The sequence below is a fragment of the Nothobranchius furzeri genome, chromosome 16 (assembly GCF_043380555.1).
Source record: "Nothobranchius furzeri strain GRZ-AD chromosome 16, NfurGRZ-RIMD1, whole genome shotgun sequence".
Classification (NCBI taxonomy): Eukaryota; Metazoa; Chordata; class Actinopteri; order Cyprinodontiformes; family Nothobranchiidae; genus Nothobranchius; species Nothobranchius furzeri.
The window spans coordinates 24207759-24229843 of record NC_091756.1 but is presented as its reverse complement, the minus strand read 5'-3'; the positions used below and the strand labels follow the sequence as shown (position 1 = coordinate 24229843).

Here is a 22085-nt window from a genome sequence, read left to right as displayed (position 1 = left end):
TCTTTACTTAATTAATTAGAACAATCACCAGTTAAAGGGTTAGGGTTGGAGCCAGTTAAATTCTCCACAGAGATTTTTGACTGTTTTGGTGCGAGAATGTGATGTGAAATTTAAACAGGAAACAGCTCCACCTAGAGCCACCTATGTTTATGACCTTTGATCATAGCACCTCTGAATTGAATCCCAGCACCCCTAAAGTTTGAGTTAAATTTTTTCATTTATTTACTTTTACAGTTTGTGCTTATTTTTAAGCACACCAGTGGTACATAAAAACGACACAGTGCTTGGTTGAAACATATTTTCATAAACAAAAATAGAGCAAATCTCACCCATCTCAAAAATGGTTTGATCCTGCTCACCTTTCCCAGACACAGGCTTTGATATTTGATGTCAGTTTAAAAAATATCATTTGGGTTTTATTAGTTTTTGAAGTTAAGAAAAACATAAAACTGTTGCAGAAATATGTGGAAAATTAAGAACAAATAAGCATACATAGATCTAAAAATATTAGGTACATTTAGTCAAAATTCAGATGAAGCTGAAGTTGGTTCTTATTTCTGGTTTTTCCAACCAAATGTTTCCGCTCACTGAGCATCTTTAATATTTTCTTATTTAAAAAAATCAAAACACCTGGACCAGTGGTTACCAACCTACGGTCCTTGACCCACCAAGAGGTTCCACTGAGGCTGAGGATGTGAGGTTTCCGAGATTAAATTAGTAAAATTTACATAAAATCTCACACACCCAATATTACAATGAGAACTCTGTATAAGGGTTATAACTCTTCATGTCTATACAAAGTTTATAATTAATCGTTTTTTAATGTGTAAATGTGGGTAAGATTTGAGTTCCCTTAAGGGAAATAAAGGTTGGGAACCACTGACCTAGACTCTTCAAACTTGGACTAGATTATTCTACACTAGTAGCAGAATCACTTAAAAACAGTTTATGGTTTATGAAACCTGTATAGGATTTGTGAAAAAAAGGTTGTTTTTCCTTTCACAAATATGGGATTGATGTTGTGTTAAAATGTACTAAACAATAAAATGTATCTTGCCTGGTCGAACATCTCTGGTTGCTCAGCACCTCTAAACCTCTACACGTAGATTCGCCCCTGCTGTTCATGTTTTAAATCAGCACAAGTATGTATTATGATGACACCAAAAAAGGTGGGCTTTATCCATCTTTTTCTACAGTCACTGCATGACACACACAAAAAACCTAGTTGACAGCAGTTTCCTAAATAAGTGGATTACATTCTGGGAAATGTCTCCATATAGAATTTAATGGGAAATTAATTTTAAAATACAAAAAAAAAAATAAAAAATAAATAAACCCCACAATCAATTACTCTTTGTGCAGTAATCATATTATTTTACTGTTCTGATAAGGTGGAACATATTCCGGAATTCTTCTTTTATTTTGAAAACCGTTTATACCGTAATATAAGAATTCACAGGCACAACAAAAAAGGTTAAGGGTGGCCTGACCAAAGTGAACAAACTGTTCTACAAACCTCACATGCTTTAAAAAGAGATGTTAGATTAGCCAGATGGGTCACTCCTCCATTGCCTTAAATAGATGTGTTAACGCCATTAGAAAAATTAAAATATGAGGTTTAATTAGTTAGTCCTACTAATTTTGACATTTAAAAATAGTGTCAAATAAATTTACAAAAATACATTCAAATATGAACTATTTAGTCAACGTTAGACAAAATCAGTAACATCACAACCCATTGAACAGAAGAAAATATGAGTGGATCAAAAAAATGCTCAGACTAATGACTTTGGTGCTACAAATCTTTTCAAATGTTTTCCTTTATTAAACTTGTGAGGAACTCTTACTGTTGAAACCATCTTTGTAAAATACCGCTAGATGCACTGTAATTAAAAAACGAAACTACGACCCTAAGTTAATGTTTCACAATGTTGCAGTAAGTGTGTTCCCAACCCCACGGCTTCCCCTAGGTTACAAAATGCGGTCGAATGTAAAAAGTGGGAAATTTTTGTTTAAAAGTGATTGAACGCCAATTGTGTGTCTGCCTCTTTAAGAATCAAAATGACGGTTTGTGATTCTCGTTGCAGGCTGTTCTGTTCCACAGATCTCGCGATAGCTTCTCATCAGTGGCGGCTGAGTGGCCCCCTGTCTCAGTACGGAGCGAGTTGTTTCGGACGTTTGAATGAAAAACATTGCAAATTACCTCCCGTTTGGACCCAGGAAATAATGGCTTCAGCATTGGAGCAGTTTGTGAACAATGTGCGGCAGCTCTCCGCTCAAGGTAGGACTGTTGAACTCCTCTTAACCGGGAGTATTAGCTAGTTAGCCAACATATGCTACTCAGTGCCTTGCCGATAGCTAGGCAGCCAAACTGCTCAGAGCCCTCTTTTTGCTTTATCATGTAAACACACCACAAAAATGACTTTATGAGGCCTTAAGAGTTCTGTAAACTATCATCATAGAATGCGTTAATGCACACGGACTATGAGAGCTATTGCAAACTCTAGAATTTACTCAACGAAATGTTTCTAATGTAGTTTTTGTTTTTGATCTGAAAAATAATTTCTGGTTTCTGCCTACCGGTAGTCCCGCCCACCGTCCCACGTGATTGGCTGGTGTACCGAAATCTGGAATATGATTGGTCGAAAGGCATCTGTCAGTCACTTCAGCTCTTCTCGTCCAAGGCCTTGTCAAGGCATTACAGCGATCGATTTTACTCAAATACTTAAAAGTCTTGCCGATTATTAACAATGTTGTGAATTTATTTGTTTTAACGTCAATGAATAATTGCTTAATTGCGTTGATGAATGAGGAAGTAGACGGCCTTTTGATGATTTGGCGCGTGTAGTAATAGTTTCAGCCCACATGAAATGAAAAGTGAAGGTCTCGTTTGGTCTTTTACGCGTTTGAGGAGACATCCTTGGTTCCCCTGATACTTCCATAAAAACACATCTTTGAAACATATTTGTAACATGCCTTTTTAGTTTGCTGCAACAATACTAATAAAGCTGTTTCATTGTATTAAAACAGAGAACAAAATCTGCATTTCCACTTGCTGTGGAGACACATATTCAGATTTCCCAAACCTCTAAACAACGTGAAGTAGAGTACAGGTGATTAAGTTGTCTGATGTTTGTCTCCGTCCCTCTCTCAGGTCAGATGACTCAGCTGTGTGAGTTGATCAACAAGAGTGGGGAGCTGCTGGCCAAAAATCTATCCCACCTGGACACGGTGCTGGGGGCTTTGGACATCCAGGAGCACTCCCTTGGCGTGCTGGCTGTGTTGTAAGTTTTTACGTCTACCTTGACTCTTGTATTACTGTTTCACAGAAAAAGACAGCTACCATGCTCCCTCTTATTTGTTGGTGACTCTTTTATATTCTGTGAAATGTTCTGGTAAGAGAAATAAAACTCGTCTTTTTCCTTCTAAATGTCGTTTTCTGATCTTTGCTGTAGATTCGTAAAGTTCTCCATGCCAAACATCCCAGACTTTGAGACGCTCTTCTCCCAAGTTCAGCTTTTCATCAGTACCTGCAACGGGGAACACATTAGATATGCAACAGACACTTGTAAGTCCACGTGTGGCCTGCTGGGCATTTGTTGTTTAAAGACTAAGTTAACTTATAACCAGTTTTTACTTTTTATTTTTGAAATGTGATCAGTCACTTGGAGTTTATCATGCTGGCTGAATGTGAAAATAGTCTTCTACCCATTTTTCCTGCATTAGCCACCAGTAGAAAATAGATGGAGAAACGCTCAAATTAGAATAAACCACACCGATCTGTCACACTGAAAATTGGCATCATGGACTCATCCATCTTGGCTCATGATGTGGAAGGCTGTTGTTGATTTACAGTCCAAAGAACGTCTCGGCTAGTACAAGCTAACTGTTAGCATTAGCAACTACACAACGCTTGTGTTGTTTGTGGAGGTAAAACATCAGTGTTGCAGAGTCAGTGGTAGAGTCGTGTTGCTGTTAGCCAATCAGAGTCTTCCGCCCCTCACTCCTCGAGCTAACTTCTACTTCCTGAAGCAGTATCGAGAGCTTTTTTCCCCACTGAGATCGACTCACAAGGCATTTATTTAAACTACAGACCACTGCAAATGTGTTGAAATGGGTGAACTTGGTCTTTAAGCTCCGTCACTGAGGTCTTGTTAGTTCTAATGTGTAATTTCTACTCTTGTACACAAGTTTCTTACCACTGTCGTGATGTTTTGCTGTAAAAGTTACTCTTTGATGATCTGTTTTAATATCTTCTTCCTATTCATCCCATTTTTGGGAGAATCTTCTTATTGCAGGTTTTATCTTCTGTGATGTGAATTTTAAAGATCAAGCTTAGATAAACAGTACACATCTTTTGATGTGGGGTTCTGTGGAACAGGTGTGAACAGGTAATATCTCACCTAGGGATGCGTACCGAATTCGGTACTTTTTAAGGTACCGACCGAATTCCATAGTACCGACCGAGCACCGATTCACGTCATTTCAAACGGTGCCTCGTTTCGGTACCCGTCCATCATAACGAGAACTTGCCAAGACAGCTGCGCATGCGCAAGAGTATTTTGTCGTCGCTCGCTGCGAGCCAGTTGTAAACAGAGCAGCATGGGTAGAAAGAACGCACGCTAAAGCTTGGGTCCACTTCACTAAATGTGATGGGTAACTGGGTGATGATGAAACCAGCGACAACGATCTAAGTGAGACATCCTCATCTTAATCTGCTCCGGTAGGTAAATATAATTAGCTTGATATGTTAGCTTCCGTTTCGCTAATGGTGCATTCGCTTTCTCCTCGGAACTCGGAATTCCCGACTGGAAGAACATGAACGCGCTCTAAAGTTTGGCTTCACTTTACTAAGTGCGACGGGTGATTGGGTGAAGATGAAACCAGTGACAACGATCTTAAGTGTGAGGCATCATCGTTTTAATCTGCTCCAGCAGCTAAATAAACTGTTTAAGATAACGTTAGCTTGGTATGCTAGCTTCCATTGCCACCATCGTTATCAGCTAATGGTGCGTTCACTTTCTTCTTGGAAATTCTAACTTCCCAGTAGGAAAAATCAAATGAAAAAGGACGGCAAAAGGAATGAAGACACAGTAAATTTAGTTCACAGTAAAGATGTTTGCTTCAGTTTAATTATCAGCTTATAAAACTACAAGGACGATGTTAAAATACAAACAGTTGTATGTTATTTATCGTGATATTTATCAAATATGGTTATATATTAAGAAAAAATATATTATAAAAGAGAATTAAAATTATAATCACTCAAAAGTATCAAAAATTGGTACCGTTAAGTACCGGTATCGATTCCTAGGTACCGGGAATTAGTACCGGATCAATTCAAATGTCAAAGGTACCATCCCTAGTCTCACTTGTTGTAGGTCGCTGTTTGACCAACCTCAGATTAGAGAGGGATTATATCCGATTGGCCAAACAAGTTAGAAACGAGTCACAGTTCAGCCCGTCAAGCTGCCCTTGGTCATGCACCACGGCGACACCAGCACTCAGACATCGTGTTTGCGTGAACCACCGACCCTCATTCTAAAAGTAGCTCACAAGGTGAGAACGTATGGGCACCCCTGCTTTAAATTGTTCCAATCTACAAAAAATCATTGCATTTGATCAAAATATTGTTTTGTCCGTTTTTACTTTTCATTGTTATTCCAGAAGCGTGCTGAGCTAAGATGGTAAATCACATTGCAGCTGGCCAGCAGCTCATCCATCTGATCAGAACTAACGTTGGTTTTCCCAAACTGGGGTTGCTCAGCAAGCTGTCTGCGACAGGTTCATCAGCTTCCCACTTCAAAAGATGGGACGTCTTTCCTTCGTTTTATTGTGTCAAACAGCTTCTGCTTTTATATTCGCCAATGCAGCCAACAGGTTCTTCATGTCTCCTAGAGATGCTGGTTTCTGATTCAGGCTCTCAGAAACCACAAAGCCGCTGCGTTTAAAATGGAATGGTGCCGTCTGACGGCTACACTCGTAGCTGTCTTGTGACAGTGTTGGAAAACAGCGCATGATGCACACGTCCAGAATAAGCCTCCATTATTTTTCACTGTATCTCCACACTCTGTGACATGGCATCCAGTCGTTTTCCAACTGTCACTCCTAAAACAAACGCACCCCGCTTCCTGCTCGGACAACAAGCTATTCTCTGTTTTTTTAAGCTAAACGTCACAACACTGCCCCCGTTGGCGTAAACCGATAGCTCTTAAAACGTGCGCTTTACGCTTGACATCATCTGAAAACGGCTGTTGTCACAAATCTGTGTTTTTGGTAGAAGAAGAAGAAGCCACCTTTTAAACGGTGCCTCTCAAGGCAAAAATCACAAGGATTAAATTGTGAAGATTAAAAATGTGAGGAAGGGGAAAGAGAAAATGAGGAGAGGTTGGTGATGAAGGTCCCACCAAAACCAGCCTGAACAGGTGAGTTTTAAAGGAGACCACTGAGTCCACTGATCTCAGGCTCAGGGGGAGAGAGTTCCAGAGTCTGGGGGTCACAGCAGCAAATGATCTGTCACCTTTGACCTTTAGCCTGGTGCTGCACAACCAGTAGGCTTTGATCACTGGACCTCAGGGACCTGCTGGGGGTGTAGGGACTAAGAAGATCACCAGCGTACAGTGATGGGAACAGCACTGTTTAAAATAACGGTGTTTGTAAACAAATAGTTTTTTCAGTAACGAGTAATCTAATTAGTTACTGTCTTGTTTTTATCATAACGCTGTTTCCGTTACTGATAAGAAAATGCGTGCGTTACTAATTCAGCAGCGCGGTGTGTTGAAGCTGTCATCAGCTGATCAGGAGCTAAAGAGGCAGATGTTTTCATCCAAGTGCATCACGGCCCGTGAAGAACGAGGAAGATGTGATGAATATCTACGGCTGCAGGTGTGGATCTGCAGCCGTGCCCTTCTTGGCGGGACGTCCCGAAGGTCCGCTCACCTGTTCACCGCTCAGACGTCCTGATCTTCTACCTTCCTAGATCATCCAGCTGTAACCTGTCTCTGATCATGTCTTTAGTCCCGCTGTAACACTGATGCGTCAGTCTCGCCCCTCCTCTCCACCGGAGCCGTCAGCAGCAGGAGCAGCATGTCGCGGCCCTTTACGTGCCGGTTCTATTTTCTACGCGTGACGCCTCTGAAACGGGTCAAGTTCGACATTTTTGGGGAAGGAAAGACAGGAAATCGGACGCAGAAACGGAGCGAAGCTCCCGAGATTTTCAGAATAAAGAAACATACTGCCTTCCAGTTGCTTTACTTTAAAAAAAAGGTTACTAACTGCGGCCCCGTGAGAAGTTATCACCTAGCTAGCGGTCCCCTTTGTTCTTCAGGTCCGTATTGGCGATTATAAAACGGACAGAACATAAAACACAAACCATGTTGTAATTTTCTCCTGCTTGTTGTTGTGTTTACTGACGAAGTCACGCGTGTGACTTCCTGCTCTGTCGGTGACAGCTGCTCCCCTGCTGCTACGCGTCTCCGGTGGGAAGGGCCAAGCAGCACTATTGTATTTATGCGGGCGTCTCTGCAGCGTGGAGTGTAAGCTTCCTGTTCAGAGACTCAGACTTGTTTCTGTTGGAGTAAAATTCTGTGCCTGTGGAGAATCTGCAGCATCTGTTTGTTTCTTTGACTCCTCTGTTGTGTTTTCTTGCAGTTGCTGGTCTCTGCCACCAGCTGACGAATGCCCTCGTAGAGCGAAAACAGGTGACGTGTTTACCCTCCATGATGGTTTTACATCATTTCTCATTTCTTTGTGATTCTTCAAAGATCAGACAGACTGTTGGTGTTTTCACGTGCAGCACGTTTTAGTGGTTTAAACGTTAAATCCTGGACAAAGTAAAACAGAAATCACTCTTTTATTTAGACATTTTCTTGACTTGATTTTAACCTTTTTATGTCCTGTTTGGATTTGTGACGTCTCCAGCAGAGAGGAGCTCGTTCTGATTTATTCATGTGAAACACTGACAGCGTCAGACACTTACCAAAGGAAATTCACTGGCCTCTGGCAGAAAAACCCACTTCCCCTACGCTAGTTTGAGGTTTTCTGGCTGCTGTGACGTTTTCCTTTTAGCAAACGCATCATAAATGTGTGTGAAAGCTACAGTCCAACGTCCCAGTTCTGAAGTTCCTGCGGGTGGAACCCTCATCTGTCTTCTGCTCCCACACCAGTCCTTCCATCATTTATGCCGCGCTGTGTTTGCACACCCAGGGGTGGTGCGTTCCTCCTTTTCTGTCCTGGTCTAAATATTTTAATGGATTTTAAAATAGTCGGCCCAGTCGTTTTGAGTTTGTTTGGATGTTTCATGCAGGCCGCAGCAGGATAACTCCTCTTTCTCCTCCCACAGCCGTTGAGGGGCGTGGTCATCCTGAAGCAGGCAATAGACAAAATGCAGATGAACACAAACCAACTTACCTCAGTTCATGCAGACCTGTGTCAGGTGAGACTCGCTCTGCTACAAATGTGTCACTATGGGACGTGTTGTTGAAGGGATTTTTGCCATTTTGAAGTGTGTTTCTGCATCAAAATGACGTATTGTCTCATGGCTTCAGTTTGGAGAAACAGAGCTTGTGTCCTTTAGGACTGATGAGCTAACAGCTAGGCTAGGGCACAGCCAAGACACATCTGAAAATGGCTCCACTTGTCTAAATGTCAGTGCTGCTTATGAGACACTGTTCTAAATGCCTTTACACCACCAACAGTCTCGCATCTAATGTTTGTTTTTGTAGAAATTTGAAGACATTTCTATTGAACTCGAACTCTGGATGCCCCAGAGCTTCTACATCATGCTGCTGCTGATAATTATTCACATATTTTGTATTTTGATTTCAGCTACAATCACAAAGATGGTGTTATTATTTAAAACATTCATATTTTACTCTTTGAGCATGTTCGAATTTAGCCTTTAGAAGTCAGCGTTGGTAAAGATGGCAGAATGAAGCCAAAACACACTGGTGGTGTGTAACACAAGTCAGAAAATACATCTCTATTTTAATCCAGACCTAGCTGTTCTGTGGGTCGGTGCCTGGTGATGATGCTGTAAACATCACCACTCCTGAAAAATCACATTTGGACCTCCGGGCTTCCATAGCAGCCATGTTTTCACGACGCTGGACAGTTGGTGTGCTTTAGACTGTATGTGACAGAAGTACTTTGTTATGTTATCCTAAGCTCACCAGACGATGGTCGTTTTTATGGTTTATATGGGAGCAAAAGAGTAACCATTTTAATCACTAAACACCTCGACGCTGCCGCCTGTTGGTCTAAGTCTGCAGAGCTGACCCCCGTCTCACCCCTCAGCGACTCTGCTCTCTCTCTCCTGCAGCTGTGCTTGTTAGCGAAGTGTTTCAAACCCGCCCTGCCCTTCTTGGAGGTGGACATGATGGACATCTGCAAGGAGAATGGCGCGTATGACGCAAAGCACTTTTTATGTTACTACTACTATGGTGGCATGATCTACACGGGCCTGAAAAACTTTGAAAGAGCACTGTATTTTTATGAACAGGTACCTTTTTCTTTAGTGTCTGAGCTCGATTTAGCAGCCTTTTCAGAATCTGTCACCTGGAGCTGTGTTCTCTCCTCTGCACTTTCACTGACAGGCAATAACCACTCCAGCCATGGCAGTGAGCCACATCATGTTGGAAGCTTATAAGAAATACATCCTGGTGTCGCTCATCCTCCATGGCAAAGTGCAGCAGCTGCCCAAATACACCTCACAGATCGTAGCGAGGTTCATCAAGGTACCACCCATCAGCTGTTACCCTTATCTGTCTTCTACCCACAGTGATATGAATGCTGTATGCATCTGATTGGCCAACTGGGACCATCTTTACTGTCCTTATGCTTGTTTTTGTGCTTTTAAATATCAAAGTTTAATTATTTATTCAAAAAACAAGTTTTCTCCTTCAGATGTGTCTATTTGACTTCATGTCTTCCACCATAAAAATGTTAAATTTACTGAAAGTTCTACAACATCCTGTTTATTTCTACCAGGTCCTGCATCTTAAACTAGAATACATCAGTGCTCGGCTCCATCTGCATTAGTTTGTTCCTTGAACTGGAGCAGTCGGGTGTTTTTCTGAACTTTTGTGGCTCTGGAGTTAGAATCTCACAGGGCTTTAAATGTGCCCTGACCCTTTGGTAAGACAAAGAAAATACTTTGGTTCTAGCGTGCTGTGCAGCTACACGTACCTGCTTTTCTTTTTCAAAGACCCACTCCAATGAAAATAATTGTGTTTTTTTCTGTTTTTAACATGTTCTTGAGACGTGGTCTTATGCTACATGACACATCTAAAGAAGCTTAAGCTCAAGATTGCCTTTCTGCGTTAAAAATGCTGTGAATCCGTAGCAGATGAAAACATGTGGCCTAAAACTGTCTGGGTTTGTTTGTTTATCAAATCAAATCCATCAAATATACTTTATTAATCCCAGAGGGAAATTAGAGTTTCAGTACACACAATTCAGAGATCAGACATACATGGGCAAGACACGTGACAAGAATTGGTGACTGTGGTCATTCGCAACCCGAGTCGCGCTACCTTAATAGAGACAAGAGGGTAACATGAGGATTGGTTCAGGTGGAGGGAAAAAAGGCACTTCAGAGTTACCCTCCACCGGGAGGGCAGCGTTGCTCTGCAAAAAAACACCTCAGACAGATATGCAACAGACTTCAGACAACACAACATAAGTGTCCACTAGGTGGGGTGGTGGGTTGGGACTATCCCCACTTCAGTTCCTGCAGCCACGATAAGCAGCGCATGTCACCTCCGTGTGGATAGGGGGAGGCATTGAGGGTTGGAGGGTTATTGTGCTGTTTGGATCCCCATTAGCTTCCACAGCAGTGGTTGCTAATCTTCCTGGGGTCCATTTTCAAAATACAAAATACATTTAACAATTCAAATGATTAAAACATTATAAATGATTACATTAGGATTTTAAAAGCTGTAGTGGCCAACCAGTGCCATCGAAAAGATCCCCCTTAACTTGCAGAGCCATCTGAAAATACCTTTCTTCTCGTTCCATCACAGCTACGAGAACAAAACAATAACAGAAAGTGCCTTAAGCCTTTTTTTTTAATGTTTTTCTTAAAAGAGCTTGATTTTGGATTTCCCTAACGAAACCTGGTGGCGTATTCCACTCAACAGTCCCTCTATAGAGAACGGCTTTCCTCATGAAATGACTTCTAGGTCTTGACACTATCACCATGTTATTGCTTGAGTGTTATGTGCTCATGGCCATATCCACTAAGTAATATTTCGTCTTTCATATGATGATGAATATTATTAGTCATAACTTTTTGCACAAACATCAGAAGACTATAGCCTCCACAGTTAACCATGACAACTCAAAATGCATCTGGTGCACATTGGTTCGAAGAGGACCGTTCAAAACGACTCTGCCTGCTCTGTTCTGAGCCATTAGCAGTTTGTTTCTGGACCAAACGACTGTACGGTACTGTAAATGAGATCAATCAAGACTTTGAACAACATGTTTCAGTACAGCGGTAGAACAACATGCAGAGCACTTTCTTCACAAAGATTCCTCGGCCCATCGTACTGACTCTGTGGTCAACGTGATCCAACCAGGATAATAAGTCGTCTACTCTAACACCCAACAGTTTGAATTTGGTGACCTGCTCCACCTTGGTATAATTAATTAGCAGATTTGTGACATCACAACCCACTGGGTGGAGCACAACCTCCACTCCTGTCTGCCCCCTCAGCCTCTGAGGAGTCTTGTCAATGTTCAAATGTCAAATGGATAGCTCCACCAGTAAGACTCCCTACTTATGGTTCAAATCCCAGCTGGTGCATATGAGATTTAGGCTCAAATGTGAATCTGTATATAGTTTTCTTACAATCTATATAATTAAAAGAAATGTGGTTGTCTCCGAAGCCAGAAGCGTTGCCATGGTGATGTTTCGTCCACTCGGCTGCCTTGCAGACCTAACACCGCAGATCATGGATGGCGTTGCCATAGTGTGATGTCATCGGTAGGCACCATCCCCGGTCCTCTTTTTCGGAAATGGAAATGTGGTCACCCTGCATTAAGTGATATAATTCCTCAAATAAACGCCGTTTTCAAACACCACCAGAAGGAACGCAGAACGTTGGTGAATATACAGTCCACTGTGTGTGTGTGTGTGTGTGTGTGTGTGTGCGCGCGTGTGTGTGTGTGTATGTAACAAGAGCATCAAAGGCAGAAGTGGCCGTATTAAATGATATAATTCCACAAATAAACTCTGGTTTTACACATCACCACCTCGAGTGGCTTCCTAAATGGACCGACACCACAGCTCTGTTGGTACAGCCTCGATAAAAAGGGACTTGGGCAACCGATCACACCTTTTACAAGGCCACGCCCCTTCGGATAATCCGTGCATGTGCACAGGCACGCAAATTAGTTATACATTAATATTAATTAATGTGTCATTAATAAGGTGCCCACATTTTAATTGTTAAACGTCCAAACGAGACGCACCGGAAGACGTGGAATTAACGGCCAGAAAAGACGTCGGCTTACGCCTCCTCCCCTGAACAGAACTGCACCGGTGTGGTTTGGGACTCGGTCCTGGAGAGAGGGTGAAGCCGGGCTCTGAGTAGGTCGCACCGCCACGGGAACCACGAGTTTGCGTTACGCCGCGCTATTCCGACGCAGCTCCAAGAAGATTCTAGTGCTGAGCAGGCAGCCAGCACGCCACTCCCAAACACAAAGCTGACGCATTTCATCAGATGAGTTTAGGAAGTTGGACTGAGCTCGCTCACACACAACCTGCTCAGAGTCACCGTGGAGGAGAGATTGAGACGGGTGGAGCGAAGGAGGAGCTCAGAGCAGGCCCATGTGACTGAATTTGGTGACCTGCTCCACCTTCCATGCAACAATCCTGACCGCTGAGTTGGTCATCAGGAAATGTGTCCGTTCATTCCGGCTTGCCCTCCGCACCAACTGCTCCGCCCACAACCCAGAGGCAAATTTTTAATGAGCTACTGCCACTATGTAGAAACTCAGTCGTGGAAAACAGCCTCACAGTTTAAAGACCACTGGGAACTATTTAAAACAGCATGATAGGATGCCTGAATGAAACCCAAATGACCCTCCTGAATGTTGTTTAGCTCTGTCTTGGCCACTTTACGCGTGTGTGTGTGTGTTAAGTTTTCCTTCTGTTCTCTCCCTTTCATTGTTTTGGCTTCAGCCCCTGAGCAACGCGTACCACGAGTTGGCTCAGGTGTACGCCACCAACAACCCAGCTGAGCTCCGCAGCCTGGTCAACAAGCGCAGTGAAACCTTCACGCAAGACAACAACACGGGCCTGGTGAAACAGTGCCTCTCCTCCCTCTACAAGAAGAACATACAGAGGCTAACAAAGGTGGCGGCTCGGCACCACAGAAACCACAGAAAGTCACGCTTGTCTCTCAAAAGTCTCATGAGTTTGTGTCGTCCAATCCTCACAGACCTTTCTCACGTTGTCTTTGCAAGACATGGCGAGTCGAGTGCAGCTTTCAGGTCCCCAGGAAGCAGAGAAATACGTCTTACACATGGTGAGTGTCGTATGAGGATCAGCTCATGCTGCTAAATGTGTCCGTCTTGATTTCGAGGGTTTCAGTATTTTGCCCAGAATCGAGTTCAAAGATGCAGAAGATCCAAATTCCTTCTGTTACCAAAACCTTTTCCAACATTCACCCAGCTGACTGCTGATGCTGAGTTTTGCTCCCGGTCCTTCTTTCAGATTGAAGATGGTGAAATCTACGCTAGCATTAACCAAAAAGATGGCATGGTCTGCTTCCACGACAACCCCGAAAAATACAACAACCCTGCAATGCTCCACAAAATAGACCAAGAGGTGAGGATGGGATGTGGCCTGTGGGTTTTCCCGCCGTGGGCATCAGTTTGAAGCAAATGTCTGTTCTTCTTTTCAGATGTTGAAATGTATAGAGCTGGACGAGAAACTAAAGTCTATGGATCAAGAAATTACAGTAAACCCACAGTTTGTGCAGAAGGTGAGACAGCCTGCCGTGTGTTCTGTTTCTAATTGTTATTTCAGGGCATCCGCGGGTCCTTAAAAAGTCTTAAATTAGCTTTTCCAAATTTAAGGCCTTAAAAATCCTTAAATCCAGTTTCCAAAGGTCTTAAATGACCAAAGACCCAATAAACAAGATTATTTTATTTCTGTAAAATTTTTGTGAATTTCTAGTTGGTGTTCAGCATTTTTTGTGTTCGATGTTGGCGTAAGCGGAACCGTACACGTTCAGCTGGTTGTGAAAGGGGGCTATTTTTAGATGAGCACATTAGCTGGTTAAGCTAGTGGGAGCTCGCGCCACGGGGAAGTGCAAGTTTAATGGTAACTGGATGGCTAATCCCACCTTCACGACGTGGTTAGCACCGGTTCCAGGCAATAGCTGGAAATTATAGCTTAAATTTAATTTTAAAAAATAGCTTAAATTTGGTCAAAGTGGCCTTAAAAAGGTCTTAAAAAGTCTTACATGTGGCTCTTATACCTGCAGATACCCTGTATTTTTAGGCAGAAGCCCATTTTAATGAAACAGACTGGGTTTTCCCTGAGCCTCACCTGTGTGTAACCCCGCCTTGCCACCGGATGTGCACCTGTCGCACAATGTCTGCGACAGGTGTGTTTCCCCCAGGCACGGAGCGCTGTGTCCCAGAGGCGCTGATTTAAAGGATGTGTTATTAAGTCGGCATTCGAACGGGTGCTTGAAATCCTTGAAAATGCTTGAATTTCAATAACGTGTTTTCCAGACAGGGGAAGTAATTGGTTTCTGCCTCTTGAAAATGCGTGGTAATTAAACTGTACCGTTTTGTATTTGAGATCAACCAAGGTAAACTAAATCTGTCAGGTTTGATGAAGATAAAAACTCAAGAGCGATCATTTAGCCTTGAATAAACTGGGTTCAGAACCTGAGTGCTGCTGTGCGCGGGTCGGCTCCACTCTGTAACGCCGGTGTGTGAGCGGCAGACTCCACGTAACACACAGACCAGCCGCTGGACCGGCGGCCTCCTCTGGATCCGCAGTGAAGCAGACCTGCATGAAACCGGTATGCTAGTCACCAGTGCTCATTCTGACAAGAAACTAAAATGTACTTTTAGTCTTTGGACTAAAAATGTTTACATTTTATTCACGATTTAGTCGACTAAAATGCACATTGCTTCTTCTGACGCGATGTTTGTCAACTTGTGTAAAGAACACGTTAACTACACCTACTTGTAATGTGAAGAATTCACATTTCACACGTTGGATCAGTAAAACTATATTTTTAAATGTTTTAATAACTAATTAATGGAAAATACCTAAATGAAAACAAACGTGCAGTCATATTTGTAAACATGACAGGAAATGACATCAAAACAATGAAAGGTGTGACTAGTAATACAAGGAGGTAAACTATAAAAGTAATTGTTGTCCGGTGCATTTATTAGAGTTTGACGTGCACTCATTCATCAAGATGAGCTGCCGGAACTTTTTCTGGGCCGGCTGAATGCTTTTTTCTCACAGAAACACCGCTGGAAGACCCAACGCTGGTATTATTGACTGTAGCAGAGAAGAAAAACGATGAAATGAACCGATGCGCCACTCCGTCATTTTGGTCCGGTTCCAGCCGAGTATCAGCGCCAGCGATCTACTCCTGACCTCGCCCGCCCCCGCTAGCTGCTACCACCGTCACGCTTCTGAAACCGCCACATCGTCACATCTAACGCGTTTCCTCCCAGCCGGGGGCATTTTCTCCCTTTAGACATACCCTTTACCATAAATCTTGTCTCATCAAGACCCACCTGTTCCGTTCGTTGATTGGTAATATATCACGTTAAGCTAGCTAACACTGTTTTTACTAGTTACATCAGTTAGTTCATGCTGGGAATAAAACACATTCTCTTTCATTTGTGTGAGAGCTTGTGGTCTCTGTCAGGGAGGAGCTGCAGGTGAAAGGAGGGAAGTGGCTGAGAAAAAATGCATCAAAGGGACTTGGGGGTTAATTTCCACAGTAATTTCACTGCTACATCACTCATCCTAATTCTGTTTCAACATTTTGTTTTCCATGGTTTCTTTTTTCTTTATTGTTACATTAGACAGAGCAGACTCGCGGAGGAGGCGTAAAGCCAGGGGACGGTAGCAGGGACGCTGATGCCGGGTCTTCACAGGTCAGGAGAGATTAGAACTCGATGGGAAAAGACTTCATTTGCTGGGAGAAACCAGGCAGGCATCAGGACGGGCTTTCACAGATCCTTTTGTTCCTGCTGAGCCCTGTAGCTATTTACTAAATAAAATAGTAATGGTGATCATTAAAACCTGCTAGGGCTGAACAGGAAAAGATTGAATTGCAATTTTTCTACCAGAAATTGTGATTTCGGTTCAATTCACGATTTTCTGCAAACAGAGGTGTATGAGAGGATGATAAATAACGCAGTAGACTTAGCGGCTGATGATGTCGCCCCTGGACTAATAAGATACCCAAAAAAAAGTTTTGGCTGCATGACGTGAAAGTAAACTTCAGCAGAGCTAAGTGTAACATCTGTGTTAAGATTTGTGTCACTAAACGTGGAAATACCAGCGACTTAATAAAGCACCTCGTTGTTTATGACGTTTGAGCCGAAGCAGGACCCGTCTTTGGCCAAGTGGTGCTCGCTGCAGAACCACAAAGGCGGAGCTGCACCAGAGTCAGCCCCGCCCATTCCAGAGTCAGCCCCGCCCATTCCATCAGAGTCAGTCCAATTCCTTCCAGTTGTCAGACTTGATAGCATTCTGGAACCAAAGAGGGTGTTATAGAGAATATCATCTAAAATGCAAGATTGAGGACGGGGTTGAGAAGTTAACTGAACAGTTTTTGTAAAGGTTCCATAAAATAAAAAATCTAACTTTTGGAACTTTTTATCATGTTATATTGTCATTTCCTCATAAGAAATACGCCAACGCCATTTTTGGCCCCATTCATGCATTTTCCTCCCATCTCAGCTTCAATTTGGTCTCCTCCCCCGAAGCGGGTCTGGTCTTGGTTCTCAAATCTGGATATTCTGTGAATTTTCTGACAAATTATTTCTGAAATGACCTCTACTGAGACACCGCCGATAAACCATACATCCCATCTACAAAGACACTCTGGATGGCACAATTACATGTAACGACACTAGCTTGTTATCAGATGTGGTGGTGAAGTGGTTATGGAGTCAGACTGGCATGTAGTTTTGCGCAGGTTCACCTCCCAGTAGCGGCAGTGTAAAGGTAGTTTAAAACCCTTTTCCTTCTTTTCTAGTTACACTTGCCAGTACTATGTTTACAACAATTTATTGGTATACAGTTTACAATATAATGACTAATGTGTTTCTATTTATTTATTTATTTGTTTATTTAGCCAGTGTGAGTCCATTTGTGAGCAGAGTTTCGACTAAAAAGCTGTTTAGGAACGACCAAATTCAAAGAACTTTTAGAGACAAAAAGATTTAGCAGAAAATAAACATTACAACTAAAATATAAACAAACTAAATGTTTCAACTGGCTAAATAGATAGCTACCGACCCCACTGAGAGTCGAACCAGCATCAGCTGAGTGGAAAGTAAAACTCAAGACAGACGATCTTGCCACTGGACTACCAGAGCCCACACAACAATAAGCCTTAAATGCTGTATAGAACGCTTTTGTTGGAGCGGCTGTGGGCAGATCTCTGCTAAAAGAAACCTTTTCATTTCGGGAAATATTCAGGCTTTGTCATGTAGCAAGTTATATTTATCTTGTTTAATTGGAGCATAGAACATAGCATTAACAATTGTAAACTAGTAACAGCTGTAATTCATGTGGGTCAGGTTAGTTTGTGATGAAGTTAAACAAAAACAGAAGAAGTCAGTGGGCTAGGCTGAGTTTGCGTGAAAGGGCGGGGCTGACTCTGGTGTAGCTCCACCTTTGTGGTTCTGCAGCGAGCGCCCTCTCTTTGGCTGCAGAAGCAGACCCGAGGACTTTGGCTAGCCATATTAACATTTAATCAACATCCACACCTGTTTGGTATTCCTATTGTACACCGTGGCAGATTAATGAACCCTAGTAGTCCTGATCGTATTCATATGATCATTATTGTCCTAACTGAAAACAGTTATTTTTACTTTATTATTTTTACTAGCAGAAATGTTTTGTTTGTCGTAAAATTATATTTATCAATTAATGCATCTGCAGATAGAGGGAGGGTTGGAATTTTCAGTAATGGCGGGTAACGGTGAGAGCCGGGGCGTGAACAAGGTTGCCTTTACACACATTGTCCCTGCTTAGTGGAACATTACAAGATGTCATCAGTAATTAGGAATGTTCTGATCATATTTCTCTGCCGCCGATTCAAATCAGTTTGTTTTGATAACGAGTCCCAATTCAATATTTCAGCAATACATTATCTCTAGAACGCACGCTGGAGCTAGCAGGCTCGCTCTTCCCTGCACAACACCTGAGAGCTGCTTGTGTTAAATAGTGAGGAGAAAGCCGCTCATACCGCAGCTCCAGTAGGCTACAGCTGAACGTTTGCAACCAGAGACTCATCCAGTGTGATGAGTCTACTGCTATCTGTGACCTTTTTGCTGTCCGTAGGCAGTTTCTCTTTGTTTGTTTTTTATGTCAGCTGGTGGCGTGTTGTTATTTTTTTTCTGAGTTGCTGCAGTGAACTTTAAATGAAAACTAAGCCGTTGTCCTTACGTTGCAAAATCTCCATCTTGGGATGGTATATCCAATCTTTTTCCCCTGATTCCGATCATTTAAAATGATCTCCTGTTATAGAATCGTCTATAATAATACTAGTAATAAATGATTTCATATGATAGTGGGGTGCAACTGTCCTCTTGTGTTCTTGTTTGAAAATGTACCTTGATTATGCTTAAAAAGTGCTTGGCTGTGGGAAACGAACCCTGGAAAGAAGAAACGCTGCATTAGAACCAGAGAATCTAGGAAAAAAACATACATAAATAAAATAAATTGGTCCTTACCGGGTTTCAACATTTGAACAAAAGTGACTAGGGCTGAATGATTTTGGAAAATAATCTTAACTGTGATTTATTTCTTCAATATTGCAATTGTGATTTCACGATTATTTTCTCAAGGGGCTTTTCTCATTTTTCAACTAACGGAAGCAAAGAAATAAATCTGTGTTACTTGTACCGGATATAAACAAGTTTATGTATCTACATATCATATCAACAAGTTTATTTGTCTACATAAAATTGTATTTGAAGGTGCAACGCTTTGCAGTCAGGAGCACATCCCTTGAAGGAGCAACGGTATTAGCATCAATTGGGAAAGTTGATTTTCAAGAAAGAAGGGTGTCCCATTTTTTTAAAGTCTTTTGTGTTTAGAGTTTTTGACGTCTTGTCCATGCAGAGCTTCTGTAGTAAAGTTGCGTTCATAGGAAGCCTAAGTTACTTCCGCACCATGGGTCCCCAGAAGAACGACAAAACAAATTCAAGTCAACGGGGCTAAAAACACTATTTTCTAATTCCGCTTGTTTTGTGCCATGGATTTCACGTATGATGTCCGTGAGTTTTAAAGACGTATTTTGATACCAAGAACGTGCTTATTTTCGAACGGGGGGAACGATATTTTAGGTTCTGTGTGAAAATAAGTCCAGGACTACAAATGCGCTTCACGAAAGTGACGTTGTTGAACCAGACACGGAGAAAACTGAGGGAGAAGGGATGTAAGTTCAGCAAACTTCCCACAGGAGGAAAGAACCTCCATAAATCTGGTCATTTAGATGAGATTATGTGGTGACGTCACATATGCGACGTGTCGATTTCTAGTTTGTAGTCATAGTAATTACGAACTTTTACAAGCTGATAAATCTCAGTGCGTGACTGGCGTGGTCGAAACACCCATCACTGGTTTTCATTTAAATAGCAATACAGCATATGTGTGATCCAGGGCGTAAGGCGAAGCGGGTTAGAAAAATTGCGCCTTTAGCCCCGTTGACTTGCATTCATTTTTTCGTTCTTCAAGGGGACCCGTGATGCGGAAGTGACTTAGGCTCCCTATAGCTGCTAGCCAAAACTCATTGGAGTTACAAGTTTTCTAGCTTTATTAAAATATCTGTACTTATTTGATTAATGGAAGTTTTTACTTTTTATTAGACTCCAAATGTAGCAGATGGGCACGTTCCTAATTCGTAATTTGTACGAATATAATCAGCAACATTAGTATTAGCACCCCTATAGGTATTTTAATGTATATTAGCATTGTGCTAACCACTCGCTGCCAGTCAAATCGCAGCCGTTGCGATTAGAAATTCTCCTTTTGTCACATCGCAATTTAATTGCATATGCAACTAATCGTTCAGCCCTAAAAGTGACACCTTAGCCCAGCAGCAAAGTTACACCTCTACAAACTACAAGACCCCAAGAAGAAGTCTGATATGACAGTAACAGCTGTTGTCACTGCTCGTACCGATCGTCAGTCAGTGGCGTCCTTGCTGTATACAAGTGATGCGCGGACTTCCAGAGCAACCCACTCCTTCATCACATTCACAACTCTCTACATCACAGACACCTGGCAGAAGAAAGTACGGTAGTTAATCCTGGAATTGACACTTTGTTACTAAGAGTGTTGATTGTGAATCGAATCTTCACCCCAACAATTGGAATCAAATTGAATCGTGAGTTGTTGTAAAATTCACACCTCTATCAAAAAATGTCCAATTCGTCGTTCAAAAGCCTTGAATTATTGACAGAAAAGGGCCATGTCTACCACAAACAGCATTTTTACACCTACAAGGGTCCAAAAAGGTCCTCAAATAATGTGGTCTACAATGTCCAAAGTCCAACATCTTGTACCACTGAAATACTTCAAGATTTCCTTCAAAAGCGTCTTTTTTTTTTCTTCCACTAACTCTTTCATTATTCCGTTAGCATGCTCATACTAGCTTCAAACGTTTACAGCACCAACTCTGCTCTGTAGGCTTTTGATCAACATCTTACCTGATCCATCAGGTGAACATTTATTATTCCTTGCTTTTTCTTTTACTTTAATGCAAAGAAAACGTTGTAGCTTCAGGATTTATATCTCCTCCTCCCTGCAAACAAATGCTTGAATGAAATTTGCTGACAAGATGTAATGTAAATGGATGGCTAATGGGCTTTTTCTTTTTGCATTAAATCATTATGGGATGTGTGCAGCCAAGGTTTGATCTGTCTGACGGGTAAATCATGTGACCCAGTTGATTGATTTGTGTATTTATATTTTTCAGAGTATGGGTTCGCAAGAGGACGACGTTGGTAGCAAAACATCGAGTTATTCATGAGGGGCCTTGGACAGGGAAGGAACGCTGCAGCCACCCGACATGTTCTTCCCAGGAGGAGTGAGAATTTTTTTAAAGAGGAGGAAAACAAACATTCTGTTGCATAAGGACATTGGTTGAGGAAAATCTAATTGTGTGGAATGATGATGAATTTGGTTATTCTTACTTCACCGTGTCTTAAGGATAACAACCATCCTTACAGAAAAAGGAAAAAATAGCAGCTTTGTCAGTGTTTTATTTATCAATGTTCAGGTTGGAGCACCACTGCTACATTGACAGAAACCACAACAATAAAACTGGACTTCTCTGTTCCAAACATATGTGTGAATATTCTCACTTGTTTGTTTTTGGTTCTGCATGATGGCCGTGGCTGGAGGGCATTACATATGAGGCAAAACATCTATGGGTGACGAGGGATAAATATGGTTATAGTCTACATTTGTAAAGAATTATTTTCTCTCCTCGGCTAGAATGTAAATACCAATTGCAAAACTGTACAAATGGACATGCCCTTGACTGATCTGGGTGCTGTGAGAAAGTCGAACACGATCTGGTGCACCTTTTTGTTTTTCTTGCTTTGTTTTTAGGTCGGATCCACTAGAGGGCGCCAGTGCACTGTACATGAACTCGGCGGCTTGTTACAGGCGGTGAAGTCGAACCAAACTGTCATGTAATATGGGTTCCCGCGCATTGTGGATCTGTTAATAAATTGTTTAAGAACATTTTACCCAGCTCTTCCTCTGTACGGTGTGTTTTGAGTCTGTTTCTAACCGCATAGCGCTCCTTGAAGCTGATGTACGCCTTGCCTCGTTACACAGGCGGATG

At 42.1% G+C, this 22085-nt stretch overlaps 1 protein-coding gene across 2 annotated transcripts; it reads left to right on the top strand.

The window, feature by feature from the left end:
• The first annotated feature begins 2093 nt into the window (after positions 1-2093).
• Positions 2094-21987, top strand: cops3 (COP9 signalosome subunit 3). 2 transcript variants are annotated; one of them, XM_054748995.2, is made up of 13 exons: positions 2094-2281; positions 3155-3284; positions 3456-3568; positions 7651-7700; positions 8342-8434; positions 9320-9499; positions 9594-9734; positions 13187-13360; positions 13446-13532; positions 13721-13834; positions 13911-13991; positions 16075-16146; positions 21210-21580. In XM_054748995.2, the coding sequence occupies exons 1-13, from the start codon at positions 2227-2229 to the stop codon at positions 21261-21263; spliced, it is 1344 nt and encodes a 447-aa protein (XP_054604970.2). In that variant the 5' UTR covers positions 2094-2226; the 3' UTR covers positions 21264-21580. The 2 variants fall into 2 exon arrangements, with proteins under 2 accessions (XP_054604970.2, XP_015819201.3); XM_015963715.3 differs by lacking the exon at positions 16075-16146 and having other exon boundaries at positions 2095-2281; positions 21210-21987.
• The last annotated feature ends 98 nt before the right edge of the window (positions 21988-22085 follow it).

Bases quoted from the DNA above. Each gene is read 5' to 3' on its own strand.
- cops3 (XM_054748995.2), top strand. From the start codon at position 2,227: ATGGCTTCAGCATTGGAGCAGTTTGTGAACAATGTGCGGCAGCTCTCC. The intron at 13,835-13,910 runs GTGAGGATGGGA...TCTTCTTTTCAG, and splicing joins TCCACAAAATAGACCAAGAG to ATGTTGAAATGTATAGAGCT. The intron at 16,147-21,209 runs GTCAGGAGAGAT...TATATTTTTCAG, and splicing joins CTGATGCCGGGTCTTCACAG to AGTATGGGTTCGCAAGAGGA.